This window comes from Nilaparvata lugens, chromosome 4, assembly GCF_014356525.2.
Source record: "Nilaparvata lugens isolate BPH chromosome 4, ASM1435652v1, whole genome shotgun sequence".
In the NCBI taxonomy this organism is placed as follows: domain Eukaryota; kingdom Metazoa; phylum Arthropoda; class Insecta; order Hemiptera; family Delphacidae; genus Nilaparvata; species Nilaparvata lugens.
The window spans coordinates 55024547-55037562 of record NC_052507.1 but is presented as its reverse complement, the minus strand read 5'-3'; the positions used below and the strand labels follow the sequence as shown (position 1 = coordinate 55037562).

The 13016-nt window shown below is 31.9% G+C and overlaps 1 protein-coding gene across 2 annotated transcripts; it reads left to right on the top strand.

Moving 5' to 3' along the window:
• The first annotated feature begins 2151 nt into the window (after positions 1-2151).
• LOC111062855 lies at positions 2152-12443 on the top strand. 2 transcript variants are annotated; one of them, XM_039425899.1, is made up of 4 exons: positions 2209-2682; positions 7131-7338; positions 8454-8708; positions 10776-12443. In XM_039425899.1, the coding sequence occupies exons 2-4, from the start codon at positions 7336-7338 to the stop codon at positions 10950-10952; spliced, it is 435 nt and encodes a 144-aa protein (XP_039281833.1). In that variant the 5' UTR covers positions 2209-2682; positions 7131-7335; the 3' UTR covers positions 10953-12443. The 2 variants fall into 2 exon arrangements, with proteins under 2 accessions (XP_039281831.1, XP_039281833.1); XM_039425897.1 differs by lacking the exon at positions 7131-7338 and having other exon boundaries at positions 2152-2682.
• Positions 12444-13016: the final 573 nt, after the last annotated feature.

The window sequence follows — 13016 nt, the reverse complement described above, 5'->3', positions numbered from 1 at the left end:
TGCATGACTTAAATCTCATATTTATAAACTCGTTTTAGAAGGTTCAAAAAGTGAAATAATATTACGGATATCTGAATTTTTACTATGTATTTTTCATTCAATAACAAACTAATAAAAATCTAAAATATCCAAGCAGATCATAATTACTTTATTCATTTATAGGGTTAACTGAACAACCTCTCTTTCAGAAAATACTACTTATTAATTGTTATGTAAGAAACTTATACGGTAGTTATTTACGCAGTTTGAAAACAAAATACGTTATAATCGTATTAAATTACTGTTTCAGCAATAGAAATATATACTATAATTAAATCGAGATAGAGCGGTCATTGATGCATAGCTTTATCCTATTAATCAATAGTAAAATATAGGATTTTGATGAATGAAATGTAGTGCGTTGAATTTCTACATTCATCGACCCGCAACGAATTTGAAAGCTTTATTTAGAAAACAAACAGCGATAAGATACAAATTACTCGAAATAATTGTTGTATAAATAGCATATTATCCTGGTCTTATCAAATACCGTAATTTTGATAAGTGATAGCTAGGCCTACTACATTCGTTCTCGTATAATATTCATAGGATGGAATTGAGAGAAAATGTATTAATGACAAAGCACGACTATACCGTACTGGACAAATGAATTAATTGAGTAGTGAACAGGGGTTATGCATAAAAATGTAAATGGTAATATAACTATGGCATTATATTATACAACATTATTTGCGAGAATAAGCCATTAACAAGTTCTCAGAAAAGGTAAACACAACTATCGTATAAGTTAATAAATAACATGAACTTTTGCAGTTCAGTAATCTATTTCTTGTAATCAAATCATTCAAAAGTAACAGGACGTAAATATAAAATACAATAGATATTCTATAACAAGATTCTATAATAGGTAATTTATTATGATTAACTTTTTTAAAGCGTTTTGAATAATATTTTGAATTTTTAACATCTTTGTTTGAATATCAAGAAAAAATTTACAGTAATAATAGGCCTTCATTTATAAAAGAGCTCCCCAAAAGTAAGAATGTCATCCTCATAGACCATAGAGAGAGAATTATGCTTTAGTCTACTCATGGTACACACCATCTGAAGTATAGCCTACTCATGGAGTCGTGAATAGTATATAATATAGTGGAAAACTACTGGCATTAGTAAAACTTGTCCGCTAGTGGGGAGTAGCAGCTGAAAAAACGTTACCATAAACAACATATTATTTCTTGAAAATAGGTCTAGTAAGAGGTTTGCTTGGAAGAAAACATCATGCATAATATTGAAATTAATTTATATCTAAGTAGTTATTGATGACTACTGATGACTTATAATTTATTAAAAACTGGGAGATAGAAAAACATGAAAGATAAAAATAAACAAATTCAACTTACAAGGAAAATAAGTAGGTTCACTGTTGAAAAAATAGGGAAAGAAGGAACTTTAATTCAAGAGTTAATAAGAAGAATAATGGAAGGTGAAGACAAACAAATTCCTCATTCAAGAAATTATAATCGATAAAAAACTGAATGATAAACGACATGAAAGTGGAAGACAAAATAGTTCACCGTCCAAAAAAATAAGTAGGTTCACTACAGACAGTCAGCATTATTTGAATGAGAAGAGTTGATATTATGTTTGTTATTCAAAAGAAATGCTGACACTTTGAAGTGAATGTCACTTTGGCGAAAAAGTTGCAAAAAAGGAATGCAAATCCAACTTGATTATGCAACAGTCCCCTGTAGTTTTCCACCTGGTCATTCAAGTTGTCGCTGATTTCTCCATTTTGCTAATGTATGCAGTGGTTTTTTCCACGATCCTTCGAGACCTTGACAATCTCAATATATTATTGACCACAGTTGGCTACATATATCTATAGTGAGATTCACTTCTCACTGTCATCATTCCTTACATAATGACATCGACGCTACGCATCCAACCAATGCTGACAGTTTTAAGCGAATATCGATGACATTAAACCACTTAAAAATGTCAGTAATCCTTATTATATAACATGCACGCTCCTCTTACATCTAATACTGACAGGCAATATGAATCTCACTATATATCCATCTTTCGAATCTGGTTAATTCCGGTAAAATCCGTCGTGAGATCTCTAGATCAAGTTGCATTTATTACATTTTATTTACATAATCAGTTCCAAATCGTTTTTTCCTCGGAAATGTTTCTCGAGTCTGTTCAGTTTGCGTTGGGCCAATATTTGTAAAAGGTCATCTTTCGACGAGGTTCGGTCATCCTTATCACAGTCGACTCCACTGATAAGACACAGCACTTATGACGCATCAATAATTCACCATAGGCTACTGCTGCATTCAATAACACATTTAGAATAATTTTGTCAGTTTATTGTCATCTTGGGTGCGGTTAAGACACGTTGTTAGAAAGTTTTGTTCGAATTTGACGTGATTTGATCTTGAAGTTGTATGAAGATTTTACATTTTACTAACGGTCGACAATACTATTGTTTTTAAGTAGAAACTTAAATCCAGCAGATTGAAACAATTGTAGCTGATTGAAATCCTGTTATTGGCAGGAAAAGAGGGGAAGGAATAAGAAGAAGAAAGGCGAGCAGCAGAAGGAGAAGAAGGGGCTAAAATGTTAGAGAAATCGACGAAGAGGTGGACGTTACTAGAGGAGGAAGCCGCAGTTAAACTGGTAATGTAGTATTCAATTATTCCATTTCAAATAATGTAATGTCGATTGCTTTCATACTGATTGCATGTTTTTTCTTATTTTCTAAGCTTTATTTCTTACTAAAAATAAATAAAATAATATGAATTCGATTTTATTATTTATTCTCAAATTAGGTACTACTTTAATGAGATAGGCTGTGCGATAAAATTTTTTTCTGCTTTTAAATATTGTGAGGTCCAGTTTTATATACTTTGAAGGGCAACTCTTATCCATCAAGAAATAAAATGAAAATCTAAGTACCTACGGTACCCTTTTTCAAAAAATTTAATCACTACATGTTTTAAATGACTTGATTTAAAAATTACATCAATGAAGAAACATATTTTGAGAGTAATTTTTTTTTTAAAAAGGGTACCTAATACATTTTTTTATTTCTTGATACTTTAATAGGACTTTTGTTTCTAGTTAGAAACTTCTCGTTGAACAATTTTTATACCTGTATAAACTGTAATTTTATTAAATAAAATTATTGGTAGGCTACATTATAATTATATCGTCTTTACCACGGTCTTATGGTACTTGTAAACTATAGGTAACCAAGTCTTTAGTAACTATATACATTTAGTAACCATAACTATATACATTTTGGTTACACAAAGTAGGCTAATTATTATAGTATCATTTAACAAAGTTCTGTACGTATGGTGTGATTCTGGTCCTATAAGCAGGATTGTATATGAAATTAATGTTAAATGAGGGAATCAAATAATAGGATATTACTATGAATATATCTGGGGTACTGATTTGATATAGGCTATCACTTAATCTGTAGATATTTGATAGATTTTCTTATCATCCAATAACTAAAACTTGCTGTGCAATGGATAATAACTAAGAAATTTTCAGTTTAGATCACTTTGGTCAAAAAACTATCATTCCCTACGGTATTCTTTTAGGACTATTTTCTAAGAAAAGGTTTATATTTTAAGAACGATTTTCCATGAATTGCATAAACTGTATTAAAATTGTTATTAAATCATGAGGTGTTTGTGAGTAGGCTATGACCAAGCAGGTTGTTCTGAAAACGTGCTCCTCTACAACTTGATTCACTTTGAACAATGTATCAATATAGGCTATATTTTAATTCAAATTGTTAAAAACATGAACTACCCTTTTCTTTAAAACTTTAACACATTTCAAAGAACTAGTTTCGGCCGACATTGGCTATTTTCAAGTTTAAATGCAAAAATCTGATGTGGCGCACTCACACAACTTTCCTTGCCGTTATGAAAATTGATCACCTGACGCTAGTGTTCCCGCGCATCTCAAGTCTACTATTCAAAGATTTGAGCCAGCTGGTGACAGGGCAATAACGCTGGAGACACACATGAGGTCTGCTCTCTCTTCATAGTGAATGATTCAATAGAATCAACAATAATTTGCAATTGAATAATCACATTTTCTCGAATTTAAAGCTTATTTTCAATTTTAGGTGAAAATGTTACTGGATATTAATTGTAGAGATTTTCATGCTCAATCTACTCCACTTGATTTTTTTTGTTTCAATTGTATCTGAAGCCTGATAATTGGGAATCTATCTGCATTGATGGGGCGGAGCTCCTGAAATTTTTACACATATGGGACTTGTGGCAGTTGATAGAGCTTATCGATGACTATTTTAGGTATGAATTTGATCAAAATCGTTGGAGCCGTTTCCGAGAAAATCACGAAAAACCCTGTTTTTGACAACATTTTCGCCATTTTAGCCGCCATCTTGAATTGCATTTGATCGAAATTGTTCGTGTCGGATCCTTATAGTGAAAGGACCTTAAGTTCCAAATTTCAAGTCATTCCGTTAATTGGGAGATGAGATATCGTGTACACAGACGCACATACACACACACACATACAGACCAATACCCAAAAACCAGTTTTTTGGACTCAGGGGACCTTGAAACATATAGAAATTGGGGTACCTTAATTTTTTTCGGAAAGCAATACTTTCCTTACCTATTGTAACAGGGCAAGGAAAGTAAAAATAAACAAGTTGGTATTAGATAAAATTATGTTCATATGCTTATTTTCATATAATTTATTTATTTCTTATTCGTTATTCCTTGGTTGAAATTATTTAATTTTAATCATATTTGACTTTCAGTTTTATCAAAAATAGGATTATTTAAGTCGAATTGAATTATATTTATTAAAATATTCCTATTTAATTTTGCAGTTTTATAGATATATATAGTTCTTCTTTAACATTCAATTTATTACGGTACTTTTGCTACCTAAGCTTAATATTATTATATCGATATAATTATGATTAGTTTCAATCAAATATTCAGCAAACGCCGATCTTCCAGTAGTATTTTTTTATTTTAAAGCCTAAATTTATGATCATTGAACCTTTTTTGAAAACATCTACGTGTTTGACTAATGTAAAATTTTTCACAATTACTACATTCCAGTTTATAGACGCCTGATTTTTTTAAATGTTGTTGTATTTTTATATTAGAATTTTCCCTTATTAGTTCAAAATCATTATTTGTTGTTTTGTATTCTAAATAAAGTAAAAAGGTACTTCATGTTTTTATATTGTTTTTATTAATTTCAATAAAGTAGTCCACACAAGTGAAGTGAAGTATCTTAATTCAGTTTTTTCCAAGATGATGTAGAGAATAACTCAAGCTGATAAACTATTAACAATTTTAAAACCAATTTCATCCATTTAAGAAAAGTATTTTCTCTCCTTGCTATCGTACTTAATATTTTTTATCCTATATAAGGCAATAAATAGGCTCTATAGCTTGCTGGATTAATAGTATAGGCTATAGGCTATATAGGTAATATCTCTCAACAGAGAAAGTACTACCGTACTGTAGAAGCTTCCAGAACCAACGAGAATGTTCATTGGTAATTTAGAGCAGTGAATCAACGTTGGAAAAATATAATTGTACCAATGGTATTTGTACCGTACCTTATCCTTGTCGTAACAGATTACTAATATATATCAGGATTGAAAACAGTGTATTCCAATGGTATTGTCTTCAATTTTATTGCTTACGCGTATGCTTCAAAACAAGTTCATTCAATTTGATAAAAAATAATACCCAAACAATTCAGATGATTAATTCCACCTTCTAGTTTTCAACCATTTCATAATTTTCTTATTTCTCTTATAACCTTAGAGAATTCGAACACCAGAGGTTGATTATTCGATTAATAATATTTAATTTATCTAAATTAATAATTTCACCTTATTGTTTTCGTCATTCTCTTATTTTATTGTTATTGTGTCAATAACAACAACATAAAATGGACTTTGATTTATATTTTCATAGATAATACATTTGCTAGTTCAAACAGTTGATACGTGACTTGCCACACAAACAAAGATAACGACCAAAAATTAGGGATCTCCCACTAGATAGATTTGATATTGTTATCACCTTATCTTCTCGTCCTCAATTTTATTCTATTTTTATACAATTTTGTTGAAATGTAACCTTTTGAACCCTGAAGTTTTCGGGGCCTACGTGTCGCCTATCGCACAACTTATGCATTTTAGTGACGAATTACTGAAAGATTGTGCTTATTGAAATGTTGAAATAGGAAGCCTGATTTGATATCTATTCACAATTTTGAGAGGGAATTCTGGCCAAGATACAGTTGGATTATTATAATTTTGTTATAATATAACATATAGGTAGTTGAAGAATATGTTATTGTTAGAGGGACTTTATCTTGTGAAGCTGGCCCTACCATATTGAGAAAAAATTAACAGACTACAACATGAATAATTTTGCATTTTACAATAAAAAATATATTTCAGGATAAATTCATAGGTAACCCACCTACTTGGGAAGGAATAATAAGTAGTGCTGAAGGCTCTAATGAATGGAGTAAGAAAAATTAAAAGTAAAAATATAGGCTATCTTAAAGTCTATATTAAAGGCTTCCTCCTCCTCACCGCCTTTATTATCTCTACCCTCTTCCTTCTCATCTTCCCTCATCCTTCTCATCTTCTTCTTCTTCTTTTACTTCTTCTTCCCCTCCTTCTAATTCTTCCTTTTCCCATTTAACTCTTTTCCTTCTTCTGGTTCCCTCCCCTTATCTTTTGACAGGATACAAATGATAAACTGATACAAAAATAAGAAAGTACATTGATTTGTCTCTGATTTACTTTGTTTTTCTCCAATAGAAATCTCTCTTTAATAGAGACTACACAAAACCAATTCCCTTTCTACCTAAGATCTGTAATTTATTGCGCTTGCATAAAGATAACTCTAAATTGTGAAGTGTAGTTTTGATATTAGAAGGCCAGCTCCACGGTTCACGCAATAAAATATTTCTTCTTAACTAAACCTCCAACTTGGCTAAAACAATTAAAAAATATGACAGGGTATATAGGCATAGAAAAGGTAGAAAATGGCGTAGAAATGGGTATAGAACATTGACTTTTTGTCCAGCTATCTGTGTCGACGTGCACACTGCGTTGGACATCGAGTCAAAATCCATGGACCTAAATCCATGGAGCCAAAATCCTTGGAGCTAAATCCATGCAACTATAAAATGGCGGCACTAAGGTCGTGCTCCGTGTGGTGGCTGACAGCATCAGATAAGGATGCTACACTCTGCCACTGCTAGCTCCACAAACGGAAATCACAAGCCTTTATGGTAAACATCATATAAACAACTAAGTAATATTTTGGTAAATAATTACTTCTTCCTTTGCTGTCATTGCATACATCGCTCTATCTCTTAATATGAATCGCTTTCATTTCCCAATCTTGTACAAATATTGATTTTGTTCCTCTCTTTGAATGCCGGCTAAACTTAAGCTTTTAGTAGAAGTCAATGCTCTGACCAATTTTGTAGGATTTTTTATTGAAGCCAGAAGTAGACAAAAATTTATTATATTGAATAATAGCATTAATACTTAAATCGAAGAACAATTCAATTAGTTAGAATAGTGTATGAGAGTATAACTTTAGAATAAACATTAACTAAATAAAAAGATGAGACCTTTTGTAAGCGTTCTCCAAAGGAAGAGCATGAAACTACAAATTTTAATAATCCAAAGTAGAATTCAGTTCTAAACTGAATAGTGAGAATAAATTAATCTGAAAAATTAAAAGAAGAGACTAGGCTACTATTAAACAATTGGGGTGGGTGTCTTTACATAATGATTAATTATTATTTCAATATTTTCCATTGCTTCTTGTCTAAATGTGTATTTTATGAACCGTGTTTAAGTAGCCTACAGACTGAATATGTGAGATGCTAAACTTCAAACTATCAGCATATTTTCCCTTTAAATAATATCAAAATGCTTCTCATTCAACCGGCCAATGCTAATAACAGTTTGAAGTTAATCTTACTATATCTCCCAATACTTCAACATTTCAAATTTATGATAAATAATTTATATTATTATCAACTATTTAATCTATACATTTAACTGTGACAGTAGGTATAACAAGTCTGTTAACTCGAAGTTAATGGATCAATCTGGAATGACACAATATTGTTTCTATCTCTTCCAACAGTTTCTAGCGGTCATCTTATGCAAATAAATTGAAGAAATTGATTTGATTTGGATTCTAAATCAATCTTATTTTGGGAATTTCAATAATCATTGTTTTGTTGTTATAGTTTTCTATTAAAATTTCTATTAGAGTGTTTCCCATTCCAAAATAGTGTCTAATTTCAATTGTGAAATTTCAAAACAGTTTGTGTTTCATTATCAGTTTGTACCGGTCTTATACGATCAGTTGTCATTGCTCTTGCAGGTGCACGGCAAACAGACTCCTCCCTCACAGACCCCTCGCGGCAAGGAGATCTTTCTGCTGACGTTGGCAATTATCTCGATGATGTGTATTGTGTTCGAGCTGCATGCAAACATGGCCGACGACTGGACTGTCAACGCCAACAGTCGAACCCGGGTTCTGGTTTTGGCAGTCATCTTGTTCCTGATCAGCATCGTCGTGTGTTACTACACCATCAACAGGCTTGGCGTTCAACCGTGCAACCCTTCCAGAGATCAGGTTTGTTGCAAAAATAAATAATTAAAATATTCTACTTTGTATTATTTGATTCATACTAAAAGAAACAATTGAACCCGTATTCACAATCAGTCGACAAGTAGTAAATAATTCTGTCTGACTAAATTTGCTATACAGATTATTTTGTATAAGTTGAATAGCTTGATAATTATATGGAACAGTAAATCATAATAAGATGTCTTACACAAAAAGAGGAAATTTTCGGGGTACCGTACTTATCATAAAACAATACTGTGATAATTAATCTGTTCATTGTTTTTGCTAATATATAATCACTTTTTGCACTTTGATCAGTATTTTTGGTTTGTTCAAATAAATCAATTTCATAAGTGTGTTCATAAACATTCCAAGATTAGCTTCAGTTGAAATGTATTGATGATAGCCTAGCTAATAAATAATAATAAATTATTACAGTTATTTATTGTGGAATATTTGAGATGAGTCCTTTTAATATTATCTACTACACTCAATAAATTACAGTAACAATTTTAATTAAGAAAATGGATCAAGTTGAATCAGTAAAAATTACAGAATTTTCAAGAAAGATGACAAATTTATAGATTCTTGATAAATACGTAATAAATTACAGTAACTGATACACTCAAACACTTCTCGTTTTATGACAAGTTATCTCAACAATGAATTTATTTTCAATTTATTCCTATGCCATTGAATGTTATGCTAAACCTGTCTCAAGGTTTATATGTGATGAAAGTACTGAATAAAAATTGAAGCCTTCAACAAGCAATTTATAGATGAATAGCAAGTTAATTTCCTACTGAGACATATCAATGGCATTGAAGTCCAGTTCATACCAGTTGTATGTGGATTTAGAGGAACAGCGAGTCATTTTTATTTATAATTGTTTTCAGATTGCATACTACGCATTTTCAGATTTAACGCCTAGTGAGATCGGACTCCCCAAATATCTATTATATTTTAATGAAGTTATAATAGTAAATTCGTATGATATTTTGTTGGTGGGGAATACTTTGCGGGAAGGTCTCATCTTGCCTGAATTTATAATTCAAGCCGTTAATGGGCCTTACAACTGTCATAACTCAGCTGGGACCAAAAGTTAAAGTGCCCATCTGATATTTAAGTTAATATATTTCAACGTAATGCTCCCATACAGAAATGTGATGCCTAAAATCATGATTGTCTTGAATGTATGGGCAAACTGTGAAATGATGTACCATTACAGCAAATTCTACTATTAGTCTATAATAATGTTGTGAAAAATGATGTAAATGAATGAAAAAGCAAATAAATAATTTGAATTTGAATTTATAATAGTAATTTCTCAACTGGAAAGGTTTAAAATCCAGATTTAATATTCTTGATTTATCAGGATTCACTCTTAAATTTCAATAACCATAAATATTCAACAGTAGTGTCTAAACTATGTAAAATTCTGACATTGTTACGGAAGTGAGAGTCAATAAAAAGGATTGTTTGGATTGAACATTTCTTGCTAATAATGTGTCCACAAAATTATATTATTTGTGTTTTTATGATTCATTGAATAGCTAGCTTATATTTTTTGAAGTGTGAAAGAAGAATCTAAGCCCGCATAGATTTTAATACAAACTACTAAATCTGATCTTATCGAAAAAAATTAAAATCGATAGAACTTTGAGGGAAACATCACTTGTTTGAACTGTAGTATAGTAGAATGTGGCTCTAAAACACTTGAGAGTGAGAAACAAAAATAGAAATTTGTGTTTTTCATTAGTACGTTTCAATTTTTTTTGTGTGGAAAATACCACAATATCACACACAACACAGTGATATGTAGTCAGTCTACTTGGACAACGCAGTGATATGTAGCCTAGTCAACTTGGATTCAATTTATTTTCAACAAAAAACCAGCAATATATTAATCGTTCTAAATAATAACATGCAGGTCCATATTGCATGTCGCTACATTCAATTTTGTTTAAAATGTTTGATGCATTTGTTTGTGATGTGATACAATGCTGAAAGTATTGAACATTTGACTTGATTTGATTCTTTGTCTTGGGTTCTAATTTCGTTTTCCGATTGCAGGGCAACCTAGGTTACTCAGACAGCAGCACGAGTCTTCTCTCCTACGACATGCCACCTTGCTACGACTCCATCAAACTCAACATCCAGTTCCTGCCGCCTCCGGCCTACAATGAGGTCAACCTGCAGGTCAACCCCATTGGCATGCTTGAGACCGCTCATGACAAAGCAACCGGCTGAGCAAATTCATCTAAAAATTGTAAAAAATCTCAATCACCAGAGCAACGTCTGGTGTTGAAAAAAGTAGGGCCGAAGTGCTGCCAACTGATCGGATTCGTGCATGCCTTTTCAACACCAAGGCTGCCAACTGATCGGATTCGTGCATGCCTTTTCAACACCAAGGCTGCCAACTGATCGGATTCGTGTATGCCTTTTCAACACCAAGATTGCCAACCTGATGACACAGTTGACAACATGATTCGGTTTCCAACAAGTTGCCAATTCTTCAACACCACAATTGCTAAAATGACATAGTTGGCCACGCTTCTTAAACATCACTTTTGCAAACTGATTGAAGTTGGCCTTGCCTCTCCAACACTACTATCATAGGATTGCCATCTGATGGAATAAAGTTATGTTTGCTAGGTCGTCACAGCAAGGGAATAGTTAGTTCGGTCAAGAAAATATGCTTGAGATGACAATGGTGTGAGGTAGAATAGACGGTTAGTGTGCTGTTTCTCTATCATTAACTGATAGATAGGACAGCCAACATCAGCTTCTTCTTCACTGGGTAGCCAAATCTATTCCTGTGAAGTAACATCCGTACCACTTTCAACAGTTGATAAGCAACATTGATAAGCAAGTGAATGTTTTCATGCGATGAAGATGAAACAGGTTTTTTCATAATAAGTTGAGTAACAATGCTTGTATTAGAATAGTTACAAATAGTACGCTAATTATGGATCTATTTATGTAAATGATTTTAAAATTATTCTAAGTACGTTTTGGTGTAAACCAATCATACGAATGATTCTAGTCGCTAGTTTAATGTTACTGTTTGGTTATTATGGGTTGCTGAGCAACCAAAACCTGCTTAGTCAAGAAAGTTTCTAAAATCGTTTATTTTACGGCCCTTCGTTGGTAGTGGAGGAATTGGGTGGCATAAGAATGGAGCTACTACTATGTATAGTGACGATCACTTGATTTGTATAAGGAGCTGAAAGAAGGCTTCAATATATAATTTAAAATAAAGCATTTCAATTATTCAACAGAAGAGCAATGAAATCATAATAATGCATGGGACGAGGTGACCATCAGATATAAATTTAAATTTACCCAAGTTATATGGCTTAAAATATTGTAGTTTCAACTACATCAAGTTAATAATGATACTCAATAATTATTATCATTCAACTGGATTAATGTAATTTCAATTTTCAATTTAATTGTGTAAAATCAATCTTTCAAGAATTTGTCATTGATTTTCTAATAGCCTGTACACTAAATTTAAATATTTAATTATGTAATTATAAGTAATGAATGGTGGAAGCTGATACTTATTTGGTTGTATTATAGTTGATGTAAACATTTTTATGTATATAGGCTACTTTATCAAGTTTATTAAAATGTATATACTGTATAATCCATGTAAATATTCTCTTCTATTGAATCACGGTAACTTGATGTATAATCGAATGCTTTATAACAATAAATAAGTTTGTTTTTGCCGAATAGGTTTCTTCATTAAATATTATTAATCTTTACAAGAGTAGTTCATAATGTTTTAAACTTGTGTATTATTTCACTATAACTTAGCCTTTGATCACCTTAGCTGCTACTGGGCGTCAAAAATAATCAAGGGAGGTTTACCTGACAGGTCTACTTAAATACCGACAAAATTGTTCCACCAGCATCGGTTGCCGATATACCCATTAACCTTGAGGCTGCAGGACTAAGTTTAACGCTAAACTGATTACCTTGTCGATGAAGTAAAGCACTAGTCGCATTTACTGTAATGCCTAGTCCACACTATCGCCAAGTCGCTGGTCAAGCTTGGCCAAATTGGACTTGTCATCCACACTGTAATGTGACCATTTGTGGATGCTTTTGCTTGACTGGCCTTTGCTTGACAAATCTCGGAGCTTTATCTTATCCACCAACTATTCACATTTAGTTTATACTAGCACTGTGAATACTACAATAATAGTATTCTATTAATACTTTGGAAATGATAAAGCTCAAAATAGATTCATGAGTAAAGAAATAAACAACAATATTAATCTATTGAGAATATATATTGACACC